The 22,029-nt window shown below is 35.3% G+C and overlaps 1 protein-coding gene across 1 annotated transcript in view; it reads left to right on the top strand.

Annotated features, from left to right (window-relative positions):
* The window catches only part of SLIT2 (slit homolog 2 (Drosophila)), a gene marked incomplete at both ends in the record, with an annotated part of 87,111 nt that overhangs the window by 5,037 nt on the left and 60,045 nt on the right, over positions 1 to 22,029 (top strand). Inside the window, 4 exons of the mRNA XM_009079172.1 lie at positions 3,325 to 3,396; positions 7,305 to 7,376; positions 10,061 to 10,224; positions 12,678 to 12,816. Coding sequence (XP_009077420.1) covers positions 3,325 to 3,396; positions 7,305 to 7,376; positions 10,061 to 10,224; positions 12,678 to 12,816 — 447 coding nt within the window. The remainder of the gene's footprint in view (positions 1 to 3,324; positions 3,397 to 7,304; positions 7,377 to 10,060; positions 10,225 to 12,677; positions 12,817 to 22,029) is intronic.

The raw sequence follows: 22,029 nt of genomic DNA, 5'->3' as shown, positions 1-22,029 counted from the left end.
GTAAGTTAGCAATATGTTTCTATTATTTTAAGATCTTTATTTATCATAATTGGGTAGACAACATATGCTAAAAGGGAAGAAAATGTAAGTTAGCAACATGTTTCTACAGTGTAAGATGTATCAGCAAGAGCAATAAATCAAAAACATTTTAAAGAAGACATTTTATTAATAGTTGAATGGTTTTTATTTAGTTCTTGCTAGTTTTTATTGCTGAACTCACAATAAACATTAACATTTTAAGTAGCAGTAGATAAGTAACTATATGAAATGCTCAGGAAATGCTGCTAATATGGGTGCAAAATCCAATTAATTCTCTGCTATGATTCTCTGCGGCTTTTCAATGTGGCAGCTGTTGTTTGGTGTTTTATGAAGTTCACAGGAATGGCACTGCTGAAGCAGCTTTGTGAATGTTGGAGGCAGAAAGGAATAGCAACTTTACAAAAGCATGGAAAGACCCCACGTAGAAAAGACCCGAAATGGAGATGGGGCACGCAGGAAGATGGTGGAAAGACTGAGGAGAGGGCAAGGATGAGAGTGGGACAGAATTGCTGGCCTATGTCTGCTCAGCTTCTCTTCTCAGTGTTTTCTAATAATTGGAAAAGCAGCTCTTGGGGGTAAAAAAAAACTTTCTAAAATGGAGTTAGGGTTATTGGTGTACTCAGGAAAAGCAGCTCTTGGGGGTAAAAAAAACCTTTCTAAGATGGAGTTAGGGTTATTGGTGTACTCAATAACTGAGTGGTGAGAAAGGTTTCATTATGGTGTTGTAAATTTTTATGTGTGGTTTTGAAAGTCATTATGTTTAAACCAAATTATAAAACATAACTTAAAATTAGAGATGTGCCTTTTTATTTCTAGTATCCTTGCTTATTTCTAAAGTCATAGCACTAGCACAACTTGCTATCAGGAACCAATTTCATCCAAAAAAAGTTCAGGCCACTTCATTATATCTGCTAGAGGGACTTCATAAGTTAGTTTTATGCTGGTTGTGAAACATTGTCTAAATTTCTGTTTGGGTTATATATGCATTGTATAGCCTTACCTTAACCTTTACCCTTATCATAATTTGCTGTTCAAGCCAGGCACACAGTCTTCAAAGTCATGTCCCTTTCATAGCTTTAAAAAAATAATATATATATATATCACCTAATTGTTCTTCATGGTGTCTGTCTAATCATTTTTATATCATGGTTGTAACTGATGGAAGACGATCTAAAATATAAAGATGGTAGTATTTTTCAAAGGCAGTAATTTATAAATCTAGGAAATATTTCTCCTCTCCCAGCTGCAGAATTCTCTTCCCCAAACCAAAACCAACTCATTAGTTCAGTACAAACAGAGTAATCTTTCTGGTAAGAAGGTTTAAATGAAAACAACTCACCCCTCACTAAGGTAGTGGTAATGGTGACTCATTAAAGTAAGAAGTCCAAAAGTTTCGGGTGCACCACAACTGCTGCCTGTCTAGTTGAAGAAATCTGCTTTTCAGTTTGTGTAAGACAAGATTTGCTCAAGTGCTTTCTCTACTGTTAAAAGATTTTCCTTTGTGTATAATATGGATGATTTAGAAGAAGCTGTGTCAGCACTGATTTATACATTGACAGCTAAGGATAATAAGATATGGGCAAACATACAGCTCACCCTTTTACAGATTAACCTGCAGACTGCATTAGGCAAATTTGATGGCATTAAAAGATTTTTCCAATTTGTCTGGAAACAATTTCTCTTTTGTATTGTGTCAAGGGTAACATTTCATGCCATTGTACTAATTTAAATAGCTTTGATAAATTGTTTGAGAGGTTACAGAATTGTACTGTGTATATATTTTACCTCTTTAAAATGAAAAGGCTATTAGCTTAATTGTTAAATGAAATTCATTAGTAAAAACTGAAGGAGCCTGAGAAAGGAGGCTTAAATATTCCAACACTGCAGCATTGGTTCTGTAACATTGCACCAAAATGATTAAAGATCATATTCAGGAACTGATAGTTTGCATTTAGCTTTCAGTACACAGAAACACAGGCACTGTTACAGTTATGACAATATTTTATTCCCCTGTAGTAGTAATTCTGATGAAAAATATTGATGAAACTAGAAGAACTTTACAGAAGTTGATGCATTACGTTCAGCAGTGGGTGTGATGATTTATTAATAAAGTAAAATGTTATCACAGATTCAGAAGAATCATAGAAAATTCTTTAGTAAAAGCATCATTAGCCCTGATAGCTAATATATAATTGAAGACAGAAGGGGCAGAGTTCATTTGTGTTTTGTTCATTTTCTTAGTATAGTTCACACACATTTACTTGTCTATATTATTTGACACTGACAAGTTACCAGCTTGGAGAAGTTGTTTAAAGTGAGTTTTTATCATCTTTGCTTTGCAAGTCATGCCCTGAAATGCATAAGCCATTTAGGTATTTAAAGGGAAAGTTTTTATCAGCAGAGAAATTGTGCTTCTGAATTTGCATGGTAGTTAATTGAAGCAGACATTTTTTAATTGGGCTGTATGTCCTGTATCAATGTTTAGAATTGAAAAGGTAATAATGATATTCTTCAGAGAAACGACTGTAAATTTTTCATAACTTAATACTTAAGGATTAATAACGTATGGGATGGATTGCTGAATTTTATGTCCAGAATTCAAGTGCTCCATTACAAAATACTATCTGCCTATAAGTGCAGAGAGCACAAAGTACATAGAAAACCAGATACTGAAGGTTACTAGTTTCATTTGGAGCAGAATTCAAGGAGATCAGTAGCAAAGTCTATAAATGCCTCAGACAGTGTTATTTCTACGTACTGACATATTCTGGAAGGTAATTATTCTAAATCCCCACACACACCTGGGGGTAACACCTCCCACGGGGCAGGGAGACCCCTCCAAGGGTGTCTCTCCGCGGTCCTGCCGCGGTGGCTGGAATTAACATGCAGCTGGGCTGCTCTGATAAATGGATTCTGTTAGGTCACCGAGGGGATGTGTGTGACATTAAGTGATTTACCGTCCTTTACCTTAATGAAATTGTTTCAGCGAGATGATGCTGAGAGCTTTTAATGGATAGCTTTTCTTGCCGTAATGAAATTGCGTTCCTTTGGCATTTAATAGAAGGTGCGGTTATTATTTACTGGAGCTTTCCCAGCACTGCTGTTTTGCGCAGACAGTTGAGAACAAAAAGGGATTTCTGTGGCAGCCTCGAGCGGACGGGAGGGATGGCCAGAGCCTTTCCCTATGCGTGGCCTAGCTCATCCAGCCCCTCGGGAGGTTTTCCTTGCACCTCGCCTTGCCAGAGCTCCTCTCCCTTACAAATGCCTTCCTAATCTGTTTAACAGGCAACTGGATTACAACCAGATCAGCTGTATTGAAGATGGGGCGTTTAGAGCTCTGCGTGACCTGGAAGTGCTGTAAGTATTCCTTGTATCTCATACTTGTAGCAAGAGCTCAGTATCTGGGGAGTACTAATGTAGAAGCTTATCTGCGAGCTGCAGCCTGGTGTCAGGAGGGTCTAGTGAAAAGATGTCTTAAAATAATCCACTGCGATGTGCTATGAAATGGTAAAAAGATGTGGAGAGGCAGAGATGCTCCTTTACTCTGCAAGACAGCCGTTAAGCATAATTTTTTGTTAAAAAAAAAGAAAAAAAGCCATTGACAGATATTGTAAGAAAATAATATGTTTCATTTTAAAAGGGGGGAGGGCAGCAGTATTAATGAATCCAATTAATTTGGTAAATTATCAGTCACTGTTGATGTGCTGAACATTTTCAGGATTGCCTTTGTTGTATGCTCTGACATCAATTTGATCTTTCAGACTCTGTTTAAGGAACAATATGCTATATATATATTTGACAACCTGGATGGTTTCAAAGAGACACACTCTATCAAACTACTGCTATATGTTAAGATATTCAGCATGTTCATGTTAATAGTCTTTTTTAAAACATTTTAAATTTTGTGTGCATACATGTGTGTGTGTGTAGAAAAATATCTACTTTTATGTCACAGAAGGTTATTATTGCAATACTCCTTTGCGTACTTTTCCTCACTGTCTCAAAGTGGCCATCAGTGAGGTTAAAGGTAACGAAATTATCATCAGTGACCTCTGATCTGAGAACAGTTACTGTAATGAGCAAAGTGCCTCAGTTCCCAAAGAATCTGAGGCACAGGAGACATTCCTGAGATATTTACTCTGTCAGTCAAAATGACACATTTTTTTCTCCATTTTCTACATTAAGAAAGTGAAAGAATTTGTGTTTCAATGAGTTACTTCATGTTAATTTGCATCACACTTAGTAAATCACAACAACTTTTACTTCATGTTAATTTGCATCACACTTGGTAAATCACAACAACTTGAGAGAGTGAGTTTTGTTGTGCTTGGGGTTTGTTGGGGTGGTTTTAAATACTCTGAAGTAAAGAGGCTTCTCTGGCAATATAGTATCTGCACATCCAAGAAACTAAAGACTATGTGAGCAGCTGGTGGTAAAGTTTTTATTAAGTACTAGTTGGTCTTACTTATGAGTGAATGAATCTGACAGCTAAATTTGGTATTTTTTTTTTTTACTTTGCCATCACAGAATAACAAGCCTATTGTTGTTGGTATAAAGCCATGTAAAATATACTGTAGGTTCAATACTACATTTAATTGTTAAGTTGATGAATTGTTGGTTGTCTGTCAGTAAACCTGATGATCTGTGACATTTTTATATTTGGAACTCATATATGTGACAGAATAATTTTTCCAGTGATGGTTTAATCTGGTTATTATGGGCTTTTTAATACAAGCCTTCTTTACAAGTACAAGTGTTAAATGTTTGTTTAACAAAAAAAAAAAAAAATCAAGTATTTTCTGCATTTTTAATGCTTGCAATTTGAGTGTTCTAAAAAGGTCATCCTTGCTAGGTCAGTGGTAAAATTTTGACATTGATTTCAGTGAATGCAAAAGAGGAAAAACCCTCTAAAATAATAATCTGCTGAAAAGTAGGTAGTTAGAATTTTGTGAATGGATATACATAGTATATTAGCATTGTTCAAATATGCAACTGAACATTCACTATAATGAATTATGTTGCATGCTAAGAAATGATGTAAAGATTCATTTTGTAAAAAGGAATATTGAGATAGATACTTCAAACAGTACTGAAGATTTTGTATCTAATTCAGCTTCCCATCCGATATGGCTTAAAGAAGGAAAGATGTGTATTTCAGACCATACTGGATATGCACTGAGTAGAAAATAAGACTATGCATTTTGTTTTCATTTGGAGTTAATTATTCTAAGCAGAGAAAGCATATATTACTTCAAACTGCAAGTATGAGGTAAAGCTTTTAAGCAGGTCGTAATCCTATTTAGTGACAGTTTGAAATGCTTACCAAAGTAACAGGTCATATATTGGTTAAGGAACTGTAGAATTTTAGAGGCTGTTAGTGTTAAAGTCACAAAATCAACCTGAAAGGCAAAAACAGTTAGAGGTCTAATCCTCCCCGTGAATTTCTGTGAAATTTTATTTTTCCTTTATCTTTTTTTATTTCCTTTTTTTTAATGGAAAATCTGCTCTATTAGGGAAACAGACCATGGGAAAATACATAGTGCTGTCATGTTAAAAAAATTGAAGTGTCTAAGAAATGGGGAAAAAGTCAGTTTTAACATGTAGGTAAAAGTATTGAGCCAACTTTTTTTTTAATTACAACTTTAATGAAATCAAGCATTTTTATAATCGGATAAAAATGGCTCTAAAAATTACTTAATTCCTTAGGTATCCCTTGCATCTACTCCTAAAACTAGTTTTCGTTACCCTTGCAAAAGTAAATTAATAGCTCACATATACAAAGTAACAAGACAAACATCAAACTTCTAAAATCAAAAAGTAAAGCATTTGTAGATATGCCTCTTATTTGTAGATATGACTCTTAACTGCTGTGGAACATGGACTTATTTCCCCTTCACTCAAAGAAATGATTTTAAAAACTTGTAAGAAGTTCTGAAGGAAGATCTGTAGGAATTGTTTTTTTACCATATGGACATTGTAAGAAAATTCTGCCAAGATTTACCGATATTTATTCATTAAAACACCTTTTGTGGATATACCCACTTGGCCATTTTTTGTTGTTTCATTTTTGTTATGTTTTGAAAAAGGGCATGACTCTCTTTTTTTTTCCTTCTTTTTCTTGATCATTTTCCTCTCTGTTTATGTAGCCCTAAGAGCACACAGGGCTCTTATACAGCCCTTATACACAGCAAAGGAAACATTTAGGGCATGCAATGAGTAAGCACACAAAGGCAAAATGCAGCACATTGCACCAGTAATTAATGGCTTGGTAAATGTGGTGGTGTATAGTCTGTTCAGGTTGCTGTGAATTTACCCTTCTGTGTTTCAAGATCAGAGAGTACTTAAAAATTTGTTCAAAATAGGCACAAATTACACTTTGTGTTTAAGAAAAAAAAGGGGGGGGGGGAATGAAACTACTTTCTGTGAGAATTATTTATTACTGTTATAGTTATGCAGAGCTCATTCTGCTCAAATGAGTAATCTCTAAGTCAAAACTGAAAATTCTATTTCTTGCTTCCTTGTTCTGGATTAAAGCTTGTTTGCATTTTATTTGCAGCCTAGAGACAATATTTAACTGCAAGTTCATTCATAAAGTTTCGGTATCTATACAAACTACACTTAGGAATATGACAGGTCTGTGGTAGCCAACAATTGGCTAAGATTTCTTTTGAGTTCCTATACCATGTTCACAACACCTTGTCTAAAATTTAAGTTAAGAGTTTACTAAAGTATAATTCCTGACTCCTTCCATCATATAGCAGAAAATTTCTTATTGTTCATGCAGCTCTGGCTCATTTACAGCAACCCATTCCATATCAAACCTATCTGCATTCCAGAGTTCATATTTTCCCAAAATTCTTAAAAAACCCCATTCAGATCTTGTATCATCTGTCAAAAAACAGACTCTTGGAAGCTAAAAGTAGTCCTAGAACCAAGATACTTTCTCCAAGGACTCTCTTTTTTACATCAGAATGTCAAGCTTAGCACCACAAATGCCATAGATGTTCTCAACATTGGTGGAAGTTACTTTCGAGTGACTCATAGGCTATAGGACCTCAAATTACTTAGGATTATTAATGGGAAAACCATAGTATTTTACTAGGGATGCAACAGGGAGGAAAAATATAGCTAAAAGCATGGACTTTTTCCTGACACCCATCCCTAAAAACAGTACACCATGACTTTCGTTAGCTGTGCCTTTCTTAAAAGTGTAGTAAATGAGACACAACTGTAACACGTTAAAATGTTTCTTTTTGACTTTGCAGCACTCTCAACAATAACAACATCACTCGACTGTCCGTGGCAAGTTTCAACCATATGCCCAAACTCAGAACATTGTGAGTAGTCCCACCAAAACTGGCTGCCATTTGTATCAGTCCAGTATATTATTTTTGCCTCTCCTAAGTTTTGTCAAGGGGTGTATAAATACATATATACGGGCAAAGCAAGCATAAGCTCAGTTAAAAAATACTGGATTGCTATGAAGTTGACAAGTGTGAAGTCTCTGTGTGTGTGTGTGTGTGTCTGTGTGTGTGTGTGAGCTAATTCTGAAAGTAGTTGCATCCTTTTCCATCAACTTTTTTAGGATGGAGGATGAATAAGACTATGAAAATTGTTTCATGGCCTCTTCCCAAATGGGTTGTCCATAGTGCTATATTCAGGCACAGAAAAGCTTCCCCTTCTAACAAAAAAAAAAGAAAAGGTGAGGGCAGGGATAATTCTTTTTCACATGTTACAGCTATATAGAGAAATAAATTGATGTTTTTTGAAAGTCAAAAATTTGTTTTACTTTGAGCTATTGAATGGGTCACATTTCATTTAGGAACATGGAAGAATCTTTGATTGGCTGTCAGATGTGATAAATGGGAAATCTTTATGCTTTTATTACTGTACTGCTAGCAGACCTAATTAAACTAAACTGGCTCACCAACATTCTTTGTAACAGAAAATTATAGCATCATCCGGTGGTGCTATTATAATTAAACTTGTGTCAGCATTTACAATAAGGTCCCCATTTTTAGAGGTTATGACTTTCAGATAGGAATACTTCAAGCTTCTGAAATAAAACACAGTCAAGAGAGTGTGTATGCAAGTGATATGGTTTGGGATTATTTTTTGTTATGTTTATATTGACTAAGAATAAATATATATTGTGTTGAGTGGCAAAACCAGAATATATCAAGGATCAGGCCTGAGACTTTTAAACAGATTTTCTGGTGAATTGGAATTAAAAATGAAAGGGATGTTTCTATCAGAGGTCAAGAGTAGCTGTTGCTGTTAAAGAACTACAAAGAGCCTGTCTGTTTTCTTTGCTGCATGTTGGGTTGCACAACTTTGAAATAAGTAGGGCTATTCACCTGAGTTAACATACTGTTCATAGCTGAAGACACTGCACACAGGTGAGTAGTTCTATTGATTTCATAACAGAATTGTATCTATTCTTGCTTGGATAAATACGAGAATACTTAAATAGTGCTTACCATGGGCTTTTGGTGGCCTCAGCTAGATTTTGATAATAGAATTTGATTCTATTCTCCTAGGTCTGCGTCTTGAAAACGTGCATGTCTGTACGTCTTTCAAACCTTCAAATACAATTTCTGTTCTGAACCACAAAATACAGTGAATCAAATTAGCAACATTTACTTCTTTTTTTTTTGGGTTGGGCTATTTCATCTTCTGAAAATATATTTTAGAGACAGAATGAAATGGACACACAGGCTCCCAGATTATAGCTGGAACATCCTGTTTGCAGTCAGAATATGCTTGTATAACCATATTGATTTCAGTGGCATTAGTTCTGATTTGCAATGGTGTTGTTGCCTACAGCTGGCCGCAGACTGTACTGAATGAGTGTGCAGTATTTTGAGCTATATTTGCAAAGCACACACCAAGAATTAGTGGAGGAAAATGCATGGCCTGTAATTTCTAGTCATTTAAGTGTTGAGGTAATATTTTTGTTTATGTTGGTTGCACATTTCATGTTGCTTTGCAGATTTATGTTTGTAACAAATTAATTAGACCCCTTGTCTAAATTCTGAATTTCTTGCACTTCCTTTCCGGTTATTTAGTTAGGATTGAGCACATTAGCTAAAATGGGCCAAAATGACATTATCCTGTTAGAGATGATTCTGAGTAAGGATTTGATTTATAGCTGTGGACATACTTTTCTGTAGTTTGAGAAAATGTAAGGCAGAGAAAAGTAATCTACCTAATTTAGTGGATACATTTGTCTGATATTTTATCAATGGCAAAGTGCTTTTTGCCACTTGGCAAGGAGCCATGGCCTCGTGTCAGACCATGCCAACAGAGAGACAACTGCTAATTCCATCGCTTGCTTGCATTTGGTCTTTCAATTTTAGGCATTGCTTAGAACGTAGGTCCTTATTAGCCAAGAGCAGCTAATCCCACTTTCTTCAATTACACAAAAAGAGAGGAAATCAGAAAAGAGATGTGAAAGAAGGTGCTTTATATTGAGTTATTACTCTATTTTGTTCAGCAGAAAATGAATATGACCTGTTAAAGGGATCTTTCAGGCTGTTTCTATAGAGACTAATAATGGCCAGACTTACAGATACATCTAATTGGAAACCAAATATTTTATTAACTCTTTTTTTCTGACAGTATATTATCACTGTAGGGCAATTTTCTTGAGACATTTTTGTCTTACTCAACATTTGTACAGATCTAGACTAAAGAGTCTCAGTGTAGCTTTCAAACTCTTGTATATTTACTTTCTTTTAGAGACTAGAAACTATAGACAAGTTAATTTATTAGGAAGCCTTCTTTTTTTTCTGCTACTTAATTAGACCACAAATAAAAAGTAATTTTCTGGCTTGTATGGTTTTATTTATTAACATTGAACTCCCAGACTTTCAGTAAAAGATGTAAAAGATTGATTCCTCATTAGCAGTTTTATTAAAAATTGGCAGAGTTGCTTGCTAAAGGAAGGGCTGGGCAAATTGGCTCCTTTTCTGTTGGTTCTTCCTAATTTCAAGGTATTGACTTGTTTCTTTCCGTGCAGTCGTCTTCACTCCAACAACCTGTACTGTGATTGCCACCTGGCCTGGCTGTCGGACTGGCTGCGGCAGCGGCCGCGGGTCGGGCTCTACACCCAGTGCATGGGGCCGTCACACCTCCGGGGACACAATGTAGCTGAGGTCCAAAAACGAGAGTTTGTCTGCAGTGGTAAGGGAAACAGATTCTCTCATCAAATCCTGCCTTAAAACACACCTACCGACAGCTCAGCGGCAACTGCTAGCGCTCCATGCTGACTTTTGTTGCTTTTGCATAACCCAAGCATTAATGTTTATTAAAAAAACCAAACTCCTTATCATTTTTATCAATATTTGTATCTTGTGTGAGGGTGCTTCTATCCTTACAAATATTGTGTAAACGATGCCTTCATATCAATTATGTAGCCTTCTAAAAGTATAATTCTGGGGGAGAGATACAAGAAATTAAATAGAGGGTGCACTTGCTGAGAACATAAAGCCTTTGGTAATAAGGGATTATTCTTTTTTGACTTTACAGGTTGATGCTTTTTCTTGTTGGTATTTTCTGCCATTTGAATACTATTCTGAATCCCTAAGTAACTTTCTGAATGCTATTGGCATGCTTTAGTGCATCAGGTTATTTTCTGATAAGAAAGAATGAAATGACTAACAGTTCATTACTAATCATATTTTCTCTATTCAATTTTTTTTCCTTTATTCTTATCTTCTAGATGAGGAAGAAGGCAAGTTTATCTTTCTTATTTAAATATTTTTAGACTCAGACTGAATTTTCTGTAAACTTTGTCTGCTGTTTCAAGCTTCCTCAAGAACATTAAACTATCTGCAGTATTGCTACCTGTCTTTTCAGTGATTCAGCAAGGTCTCTTCCACTGGTAGATTTTCTGCAAACCCCCAGAAGTCTATTGCCAAATATGCCCAAATTTTCATAGATCTATGCATTTCAAAGAGTTTTATGGAGGGCACAATGTTTTGTTCTTATTAAACAGCCTCTGACTTCGAAGTGTGAGGCACTGTCATCTTCACATGACAAATGCTAACAGTAATCTTGCCACTAACTCTGCCTTTATGTACACTTAAAAGGGCTCCTAACAAAATCATTTAATATCTCTTATTTGTAAATGGCTAGAGAACAGTTTTATAACTTGGCCATTATAATGCTGATTATTAAAAAGGGGAATAACCATGTATTCTCCCTGGATCACTCTATTTTTTTAATAAAAGCAGGTGAAACATTTCATCCCTCTTAATATAAAAGGAGTGGTATGTGTTACTAGATTTGGCAGCTGTTTGTACTTTTGTAAGACATACATAAATGTGAAATCAAGTTATTATAAAGTTCTGTCTCATGGAGTCATAGAATGGGTTGGCTTGGAAGGGACCTTAAAGATCAGCTAGTTCCAACTCCCCTGCCATGGTCAGGGACACCTTCCACCAGACTAGATTGCTCAAAGCCCCCTCCAGCCTGGCCTCAAAAGACTACTCTTTTCAGCAATTTAATATTTGAGTGCTTGTTATATGAAGTTGTAAGTAGGAACAGCAGTGGCTGCAACTTGCATTATCAATGTAAGTTCCTATATTAATATATGACATTAAATATTGTAAGAGAGATCTTAAATTGTGTTTTCATAGCCTAGAAGCTTTTATTCCCAAGAGTTTCAAAACAATTTCTAGCTTTTTCTAACTTAATGAAAAAAAAGAAGGAAAAAGAGGGCTTTGTGCCTTTCTCATCCTTTTGTGTCTTTCTGTATTATCACAAAGCAGCTATTTTGTATCATTAAATTGATAAGAAGAATTGAGTGTATTAATATATTATAAAATATGCAATCTCTCTCTTTGTGGGAAAATGCAATATGTTTTTTACTTTTTAAAACATCTAAATATGAAGTGATTATGTTTACATGTAATTAAAAATGCTGAGTTTAACAAACAGCGCTAAGAAATTGGGGAGGAACTCATAAATTAGCCACCTGAGTTAGTAAGAATGGTAGATTGTGGGAGGAAGACGTCTGCTGAGATAAAATAGAAAGAGTAAGAGCTGTGAAGTCAAAGCTTTTATGTATTTTTGTGTGACTGAGCAAAAACATCATAACTTTAAAACTGTCTGTAAGCAATATAGAACTGAAGGACCATATAGATTTAAGTAATTGCAGAACAGAACATAACTAGCAAGACACCTTCAGGTTTTGTAGCAAAGTTCATTCATGTCTGTTGACATGGGTTTTTAATACCACAGAAAATTCTGATATCAAAATAAATCAGTAATTAGTCTTTAAGAACATTCAGTTATATACACCTGAAAAATGGATCACACTTTAGAAAATTCTGATATCAAAATAAATCAGTAATTAGTCTTTAATAACATTCAGTAAATAAAATACACCTGAAAAATGGATCACAGTCTTCTTTAACGGGACGATTTTGAATGGGTGTTGTTAAAGAGGATGAAAAATTCTATAATCCTAGTTGAGCAATTTTGTCTTTCACCTGTGTTGTATCAACATGTTACTACTAACTGTGTAATTAAATTAGTGCAATGTGAAAGCACTGATAGGCTACAATGTTTATTTTACAAGTTCTGCCTTAAATTTATCAAGGAAGTGTAAAATGTGATGTTTTCCTTTGCAGGTCACCAGTCCTTTATGGCTCCATCCTGCAGTGTCTTGCACTGCCCTACTGCATGCACCTGTAGTAACAACATTGTGGACTGTCGTGGGAAGGGCCTTACTGAGATCCCAACCAACCTTCCAGAAACCATTACTGAAATGTGCGTAAGCTCACTTTTCTTGTATGAACTCACAGAAAAGAGTTGTTTCCTATGTGTTAATTTTTGTTATTTGTGCTTGTCAAAGTTTAAAACCAGACCTTCACGATGATATTTTAATCAGCTTGTTGATATCTGACCTGTGTATTTGAACTTCACAGGATTGAAACTACTGTGGTTTCTTTTTAAGATGTGAATAATAATCACGTCTGTCAGTTCATTATGACTGTTGTTAAGATGGACCTGGCTGACCCTACCTGACCCAATTCTGTCATTCGGCTATAGAATACAAACACCACTTCTACCTTTCACCCCTCTCGTAAAAATCCCTCTGCTTGTAAATAAAGTGACTCTTTCATAAAATCCATGCACAGTTCCTGGGACTGTTTTCACAGACTGTTTTCATTATTTAATGAGTTGTATACCAGCTTTTTTACTTGGATATGTGCATCTGTGTGTATAGAGGAGGAGGAAAAATATTGCAAGAAAGAAGTAGAGAGTATGTATCAAACATTCCCTACTATATTTCTGCTGCTAACTACTGTAGCTTACCACTGATTACAGGCACTGAAGACTGACTTTTCTTTACTATACTTTATATGTAAAAAATTCTCTTGAATTTTAAGCATGGAATGGTATAATCTTCTGCAGTTTATTGTCATGGAGAGTAAAAGCAACCATGTAACTACACCTTCATCATTTAACAGACTGCAGACTGAGGCTCAATATTTGCTGCTAGGCTAGGCACTATTCAAATTCCAGGGTGAGGCCTTTTCACATTCTGAGATCCATAATCAATTAAAATATAGATGAATATGTGTGCTCATATAAATATTTGGAGTGTATATAGGTCATAGTGATACAGTGTAAACTATGTTATCTCTCTGTATTGTATCTAGTTTGTGGGTGCTGGCTAAATAAAATGGAGATCACAGTCTTTTGCTCAGTTAAATAACACCAGGCCAGAAGACATGAACATGTGTTTATTTAAAAGCTGATGTAAGAAGAGATAGAACATTAGAAAATCAAACTTCAGCAATTATTTTGTATTAAACAAGTGAATGTCGGTGTGACGACAAAACTTACTCCAGTGATTGAGATTTTGAGTGATGCAGACAAAAGAATATGGTATAAGATATGATTTGAGTCAGTGGCAGGCTGCACCTAACATGGAGTGAACAAAACTCTCCTGTCAAGTGGAAGGTAAGGAGAGAAATGTACAGGAAAAGAAATAAATAGAATAAGGCACATGAAATGCTCTGAAACTGAGGGATAAACTGAGTGGAAGAATTAGAGTAGAGGATCTCATGAGTATTTGATGAAAATTATGGGATCTTTTCTGCTTGCTTGTCAATAGGTTGAAGAGGAGTTGAAATTTTGACAAATAAATACATTTTGATAGTTATATGGGTAAAGCTTTGTGCTATACTCATTGCTTTAATGTGAAGAAAAGAATTAGTGATCGTTCTCTTATGATTCTCATGGATGGCAGGTGTATTTACCTTCTTAGCATCAAAGAGAATAAGAGAGGTTGGAAAATGAGTAGTTTGTGGAGTGAAGAAGGTTTTATCAATAATGAAGTGAGGGAAATCTACGAGACAATCAAACCAGCAATCCACCTTGGCCAGTTGTCCTTGTCAGTTGTTCCTGTAGAATGTTTTGGAAACAAAAATACACAACTTCAGAAATAAAACACAAATAGCACAAATATTTTCTTTGCTCCCAAAGTGTGTTGGGATTCTTCTGAAACTTGAAAATTTTCGGAATCAGGAAAATAAAAGTTTTCTTTGAAATATCCAATCTGCTTTAAACTCCACTATGTTCTAAATCTTCATGTTATTTAAGTTAATAACTTTGGGGGGAGGGAGCTGCGCTCAACATCTTCCAGTTTAAATTACAGTCTTTTTAAGTTTCATTACTGTTCCTTTGTTGTTGTAGAGGGAAGGAAAATGCATTCAGGTTCATAATTTCTCGTCACCTGCTGTTTTGCATGCCACCCTCATTTGCCTCTTTTGTGAGCTAATTTTTCCCAATCTTTTTGGATGCCAACATCTTCCATGTCTTAATTCATCTCCTCCTTTTTCTCTGAATTATTTGTTTTGACCTGCAATGTCCAGACTTGAATACAATATTCCAAATGGTAGTGAACCATTGGGGTTTTATGAATGGAATTTTAGTTTTCTCTCATTTGTCTGTTGCAACCTAATACTCACTTGCATTATTTAACTGGCAGTACATGTTGCACCATATTTTTCATTGAACTATCCATGCAGAGTCCTAGGCCTTTTTTCTTAACTCATGATTTTGTCAGGAACCAGAAGTTTGTAGATGTAATCCTATTACCCCATCCACACACATTTCTGAGCATTGACTCAGGTTGTATGTCACTTTTGAAAGCTGCTCTATGAAAGACTTCAATCCTCTCTGCTTTTAGCTAACTTCAACACACAGAAAGATTATGACATTCCTGTATTTTTATCATACAATAAAAAGTGTTTTAAAGCTTCATTTTAAAAGAAGTACTTTGCAGCTGCTGCTTATAGCAACCCCTTGAGATTAGATTGGATAGAATGATTGTATCCCATAAAATAATCTCTTTTTTGACTTATTCCTTAGGTGATAATGTTGTCAGTGTGCCAAAATGGTAACTGACAGTAAACACTTGAAGAGATGAGACCACGCTGTCATGGTAGCATTAAGAAAGCTGAGAAGTTGCTGAATGCAAGGCAGAAGGATATAGTGAGCACTGTTTTTCCATCACTGCTATACATTTCTCCCACATGCCTTTATTACCTTAATCACCATTTTAAGCACATGCTTCGGCAGGAGCTTCTCAGTTCTCAGGGAGAGAAGGAAAGAGAAATGTGCTTGTTCTCTGTTGTTTTCTGAAGGATGTACAGGCTTTAACAGCCAAATTATTATTTATTCACTCATCGTAGCATCACCAGATTCTTCTGCACACTGCAAGAAAATTGGCATTATACTTCTATTTTGCCTGGGCAAGATGTTGTCCAGTCTTTTCAGTACGTTTCCTTATTTGTCAGTCCTTTCCTGCATTTTCAGCTGAACATTGTCATCTGATTTTCATACTTCATTGATAGGAACATTTGAAAATCCCCAAGGTTTTTAATTTCCTTTACTCTGAACAAGTTTCTTTGCCCTCTCTCCCCTGTTTATAGAGGCTGTATTTGCATAATCCATTGCTGAGTACTACCAGCCTGTCATGTTATGCTTCAGCCAACTTCATGGTCCACAAACACCTCTGGTGATTACATCTTTCCTTCCTTTTGTCTTTGCTTTATTGTATTTCATGTGGATAATGTTTTCCTGTGAGGCTGACATTAAACTTTATTGTCAGCCCTCTTTTATGGAGCTGTTTAAAATTTGACAGCTTATTTTTGTGAGATTTTATTTTCCATCCATTTCTTCCTCTCATTTCTTTGTTCCTATATGGATAGCAGCTTACTTTTAATAAGAATATAATCCACGTTTACATTTTGAAGATACCTAATCCCTTTTTTATGTTTCTGGAAGTTCTTTTGAAATTTTCCTTCAATCAATGCTCATAGTTTTGTGATACTTTGCCATCTTCTCTCTCCATTTCTTCCATCCTTTCTCTCTATGGCAAGCCTGACCTCGGTCAGCTCTTCAGTCCCTATGCAGCAGTGATTTCTTTCTCTTTCCCAAAACAAGTTTTCTTTGAAAAAATGTTGTCTGATCTGTTTCTGCACAGAAAAACCTCAGTTACAATGTCAGTCCATCTGGGACAGTGCTGTATAAAACCTAAGTGGTATTAATAAATGTTGCTATTCTCTGTCCTGATGTATATGCTTAAACTTCAGGTTTAAAGTGTACATTCCATGTTGACAATTTTATACCTTTTTATTTCTCCAGAAGGTTGATAAATTAACTTGTATCCGAACAATGTGTTAAAACCCCATAAATGGAATACTGAATTTCTTAAGTATTAAACATTGGCAGTTTCAAATTCAGTAAAATTTTGCATGTTAAAGCTCTGAGTGAATTCTCTGGGGAAAAGTAGAAGAAAAGGGTTTCTGTTTAGAGTCTAATGTCATGACTTTACATTGCTCTGATAGCTCTACTGTCTTGGAATGCTGGTTTAAGACCCTAGGAGCTGTTTCTCTGCTGATGGCTACTGCTTCTGTAGCAGAGCTGGCAAGGAGACTGTGTGTTTGCACTGCACTGCAGCCTCCCTGTCTCTGAGTTTGGTGTGATAGCCTAAACCACTGAGAAAAATGAGTTAGCACTGGAAGCTGAAGCCGTTGAGGAACGAGCAGGCGTTCTGTGATGGTAGGAGCAGGAGGTGGGGCCAGTTGCCAAAATGCTGTTTCATTCCAGCGTAGTTGGATTTACTGGTGACTGTCAGGGTGTTGCTGAGAGAGTTTTGTCATACTGCTCTGTCTGACTTCTCAATTGGTACAGAGATCAGTTGGCTAAACCCAGGAATTGCTGTTGCGTGATGTCAGTTAGCAGGCAATGCATTGTCTGCCAAGTGCCTCTTGGGAAGATGCCTTCAGAAACAGGACTGCTTATCTCCAAGTGGCTGCCAGTGAAAATGGGAGAATAAAGCCTGTGGTGTCCTCTATTTTTCCCCTCTGTGTGATAAAGCTTGGAGCAAAATGAAGTATTCAGCATCTCAGTATATGTCATTCTTAATCTTTATTGACTTAATACAATTGTGTCAGTACCAGTTACACCCTTTCTGCAAAATTAATCCCCTCTTTATTATCTAAATAAACTCACACACAGCTAAATAAGAATATCTAAGCCTTTCCATTCATGATCTGTCTGATCAATATGATATTATTTGAGAAACAAATACTTTGTATTCCATATATATTTTAAAACCCAAAATATTTGGTCAAGTACCAAAACTCCTCTAGTTTTAGTGCACCTATGAATAATACAGGAAACAGAAAATTCGAAAGGTGCACAGATGCACCTTTGCCTCCAGGCCAAAGGAAGAGGTTTCATATGATGAGTTCCTAACATTTTGGGAATGTAAAAAAATTTCCCATAGACCTATTATTTTAATGTCTGTATAGTAACACTGTGAGGAAAAATACAGTGCCCATAAATGTTGCATATGAATAATCTTCAAACTTTTGTTACTTACTTTAGTCTTTTTTCATTTACTATGAATAATCTTCAAACTTTTGTTACTTAGTATGCCTTACTTTAGTCTTTTTTCATTTACTTAAGCAAAGTATGATATATTATTCATCTGAAGCATCATAATTTGAGTTGGTTTAGATTTGTTGTTTAACCTGCTCCCCTTTTCCAAGTAATTTTAAGGGATGCCCTTTCATTGACATGTTCAGTCTATTAAGCTTAACCAACTTAAGTGGTCTAATGCACCTAACACTTTCCTCCTTTGTCATGCAGTTCATATATTGAAGGCATTAAAGGTCATTCTTAAGGTTCAAAACTATTACTTTAATTGGCTTTAGAAAGTATAGTCTTTCTAATGGCGATAGCATTTATCAGCCTCTATGCAGACTGATTTTAGTTTTTCATCACTGCTAATCTCTTTTCACTTGGTTTCATTTTAGAATTCACCTCCTGAAAATTCTTTGAATGATTGTCAGAAATAATTTTGGTTCCATTCGAATGGAGAGGGTTGTGTTTTTTTTGGCATGTGTTTAAAGACTATGAGAAACTACAAATAGCAACCAGCTGCAATTCTATTAATTGTACTAGTACCTTCTCTCAGAATGGTGTAGGTGACAGGCTCTTATTTCCAAAGAGGCCCAAAAAGCCAGTAATGAGCTAAACTACCTCATGAAAATGCTGCTTTTATGTTCTTCTGATATTCTCTTCTCTTCTGTGACTTGAACTACCCATCAAAGTGGTTCTAAAACCTCTTTCCTTACTGTATTATTATGAATAAAGGAAAATAAATGCAATTGCAATAAGTGTTTCTAAGGGGGAGAAGGATTACCTGTTCTGATGACCATAGATTTGCATAAATTATTATTTGTTTTAAAAAAGCATGGAATTAAATTGATTTTCCCTTCATTTTGTTTATATTAAAAAACATATAAGTAGTCAAAGGGAAGTCTTAATTAAATCTACTTTTTTTTAGAAGAATAACAGTCACTACAGTGGTGTTTTGGGGAGGAGGAGGGTTGCTGATATTAACTAAGGAACAGTGGTATAAATAATTATAGTCTTTGTAAGAGGCAGAAAACACCCTGAACCACATAGCATGTGAAATGAAAAAACACATAGAAGTCAGGACTTTTAGCAGTTCACCTTCACAATCTAGTGTAGTGAAAAGCCTCTGACTTCCTATTACTATGGACTTCAGGATCAAGTTTTTCTTTCTTATGAATGGAGCTTTCTAATGTTTGAATGCCAGAAGTAGAAGCTGTATGGTTGTTTCATGATTATTTACATTTCCCATGAGGTTCCTAATTCATTCCCTCAGTTTTGTTTCATCTTACCCTCTGGATTTCTAACTATTTTTCCTCCATGTTTTCATCTTCTTCCATCACATTCTTCCTTATAGTTTGTTTTCATAAGTCTGTTGATTAATGATTGTGTGTTATGTCAAGCACTCAACTATACCTTTGTGAGCTGTGTGATATTAAGCAGGATTAAAAACTCCTGAGATTGCTTCTCACAGTAACACTCAAATTATATTCAAAGAGAAGGGTGGGGGGGAAGAAAGTGAAAGGAGAAAAAGAAGAGGAAAAGAGAGGAAAGGAAATGAGATATGACAGAATTGATTTTGACAGATGAACTTAACTAAGACAGAGTGACCTGATCACGCTCTGGACACTGGGGAAGTGCTTTGTGTACATGGAGAAGTTTATTTGAGAACTGGGAGCTATATGTCTGTATCTTTTCCAAGTGAAGCTTGCCATGTGTATAGTTTTGCCATTTCTGTTGTCTTTTAAAATTCATCCTTAGCAAAAAGTCCAAAGTACAGTCAGAAATGAATAGCTATTGAACAGAGACTCCTCCATTGACATGCAAAGATGCTTCTATGGATGACCCTTTACAGAGAAAAGTCACTTGGGAAGGATTTAGGTACATTTATTGGAGACAGTTCAAAGACTCACATAGCAGGAAAACTCAGGAAAATCAGACATAAGACAGCTTTCTCTATTTTTAACAGCTCAAAGTGTGATTTGGCTATCTACAGTAGCCTGACAGAAATGAGAGCAAACCTGGAATCTTTGCAGCTTAAAAGGAATGAGTAGGAATGTTGAGGGGAGGATGCAATAAGTTACAACACATTAAACTGATGATTGTTTTCCAGTGTCTGCATTTGTTTCTGCTTTTTAGTTCAAATTGAAACATGGTTCTTTTTAGGACTTACACAGAATGTCAGCTCATATATATCAGTTACCTCTTAAACAGTTAAGTCATCAGGCAGAAGTCTTGCACGGCCAGTGAAGCTCTGGAAAGGTCTTTCCAAGTTGGTTTCTATATATACATATGTACATGTTTTAACAATGTGTTAATAAGATTTTTAGTAATTTGCAAGAATCCTCTATAACACCATTTTTGAAAAAATACATGTTAACTTTCCAATGCTTCCTGAAATTGATAAATCTCTTTGGTCTCACTGTAAAATGTTTCACAATCATTTAATTATTGCTGTGCCTCTTATTTCTGTTTTATCAAAATCTTTTCTTAATTCTTGTCATAACAAATACATACAGTGTATGCAGGTGTCAAGTGAAAAGATAATGTCTACTTATGGATAAACAAATTAAATGAATTATTATTCAGTTGCTTCTGAATACTGATACATACTTTGGTGAGTAGGAAGCCAAAAAACTATCAGGTTTTGAATTTTCAGAAATTGCTGGATTAAAATTAAGTGCATTAAAAACTCCATAAGTAACTTGTGGAGATGTTACTATTTCCTAAATGCCCCTTGACAAATTCAGACTGCTGTTTTCTGAAATCTTAATCTAACACTCCAAACTTTTGAGTGACTTCATATAGTTGCTCTGATTTAAAAATTAATGTTTCTCATATATGTTTCTCTTCAACTGCACTTATGTGTACTTTTCTTCAAATCTTCTCTTATCTTCTTCCCTTGCCAAAGGTTTGTAAGATCAATGTTTTTAAGATCAATCCTAAGTAATGTATTTGACTTGATATTCAGATTTTTTACCAGTGGACTGTGGAGGCATACTGATTTTTCAGTGAAATCTAGAGCTTTTGCTTTGATTTTGCCTAAAATTTAATGCATTTTTAAGTCCAGAAGCTTATATCAAATAATAATAGTACATGATCTTAGATGTGGTATTATCAGTTATAATGTATTGCTTACATGCTTATCTTTTCCCTAGAAGTGTCTTCAAAAAATTCGTAGGAGTACAAGTTTACATATGGAGGAGGACCAAAAAGGTTCCTAATGAATTTGGAAATACCTGTTACAAAATAGCTGGCATCAAATTAAAATTTTATCAGTATACACCGTGACTGAACTTTTCCACATTCTGCAGCACCTAATTTACAAAACATCCCTAGCCCTGTTTAGTCAGTTAACTACTGCAAATATAGCCATTATGTCTGAAAATCTTTCATAAGAAAATAAGCTAGTACTATGTCATAATTTTGCTAGAAAGGTGTTATGATTTGCCACTCTCTGTCATAAGTGACACTCAGTTTAGGCTGTTCATCTGTGGCATCAATGATCTGAACACAGTGCTATGCTTTTCTTTGATCTCAGGAAGGTCATAATTTCTTAGCAAAACCAACATTTATGCCCATTGTAATATAAAACAAACTGCTTTGTGTGCTTTATAAAAGTATTATGAATTTGATCTTAACATCTTTCATATGATACATGCATTTAAACACACAGTGATTACATGTGAATGATGAAACATGCATTATCCATGAGGCAATGTATTGAATAAATGTGAAACAAATTAAAATGAGGTCAAGAAATCTGTCGGGGTATTAACTTCTTTACCTTAATATATTTGATTTGCCAGTGCAAAATCATTGTCAGTGAATTTGATCTTAACATCTTTCATATGATACATGCATTTAAACACACAGTGATTACATGTGAATGATGAAACATGCATTATCCATGAGGCAATGTATTGAATAAATGTGAAACAAATTAAAATGAGGTCAAGAAATCTGTCGGGGTATTAACTTCTTTACCTTAATATATTTGATTTGCCAGTGCAAAATCATTGTCAGTGAATTTAGCTTATC

This window comes from Acanthisitta chloris, unplaced genomic scaffold, assembly GCF_000695815.1.
Source record: "Acanthisitta chloris isolate BGI_N310 unplaced genomic scaffold, ASM69581v1 scaffold1527, whole genome shotgun sequence".
Taxonomy (NCBI): domain Eukaryota; kingdom Metazoa; phylum Chordata; class Aves; order Passeriformes; family Acanthisittidae; genus Acanthisitta; species Acanthisitta chloris.
Note: the sequence above shows the minus strand (reverse complement) of the source record. Positions and strands in the feature narration are given on the sequence as shown.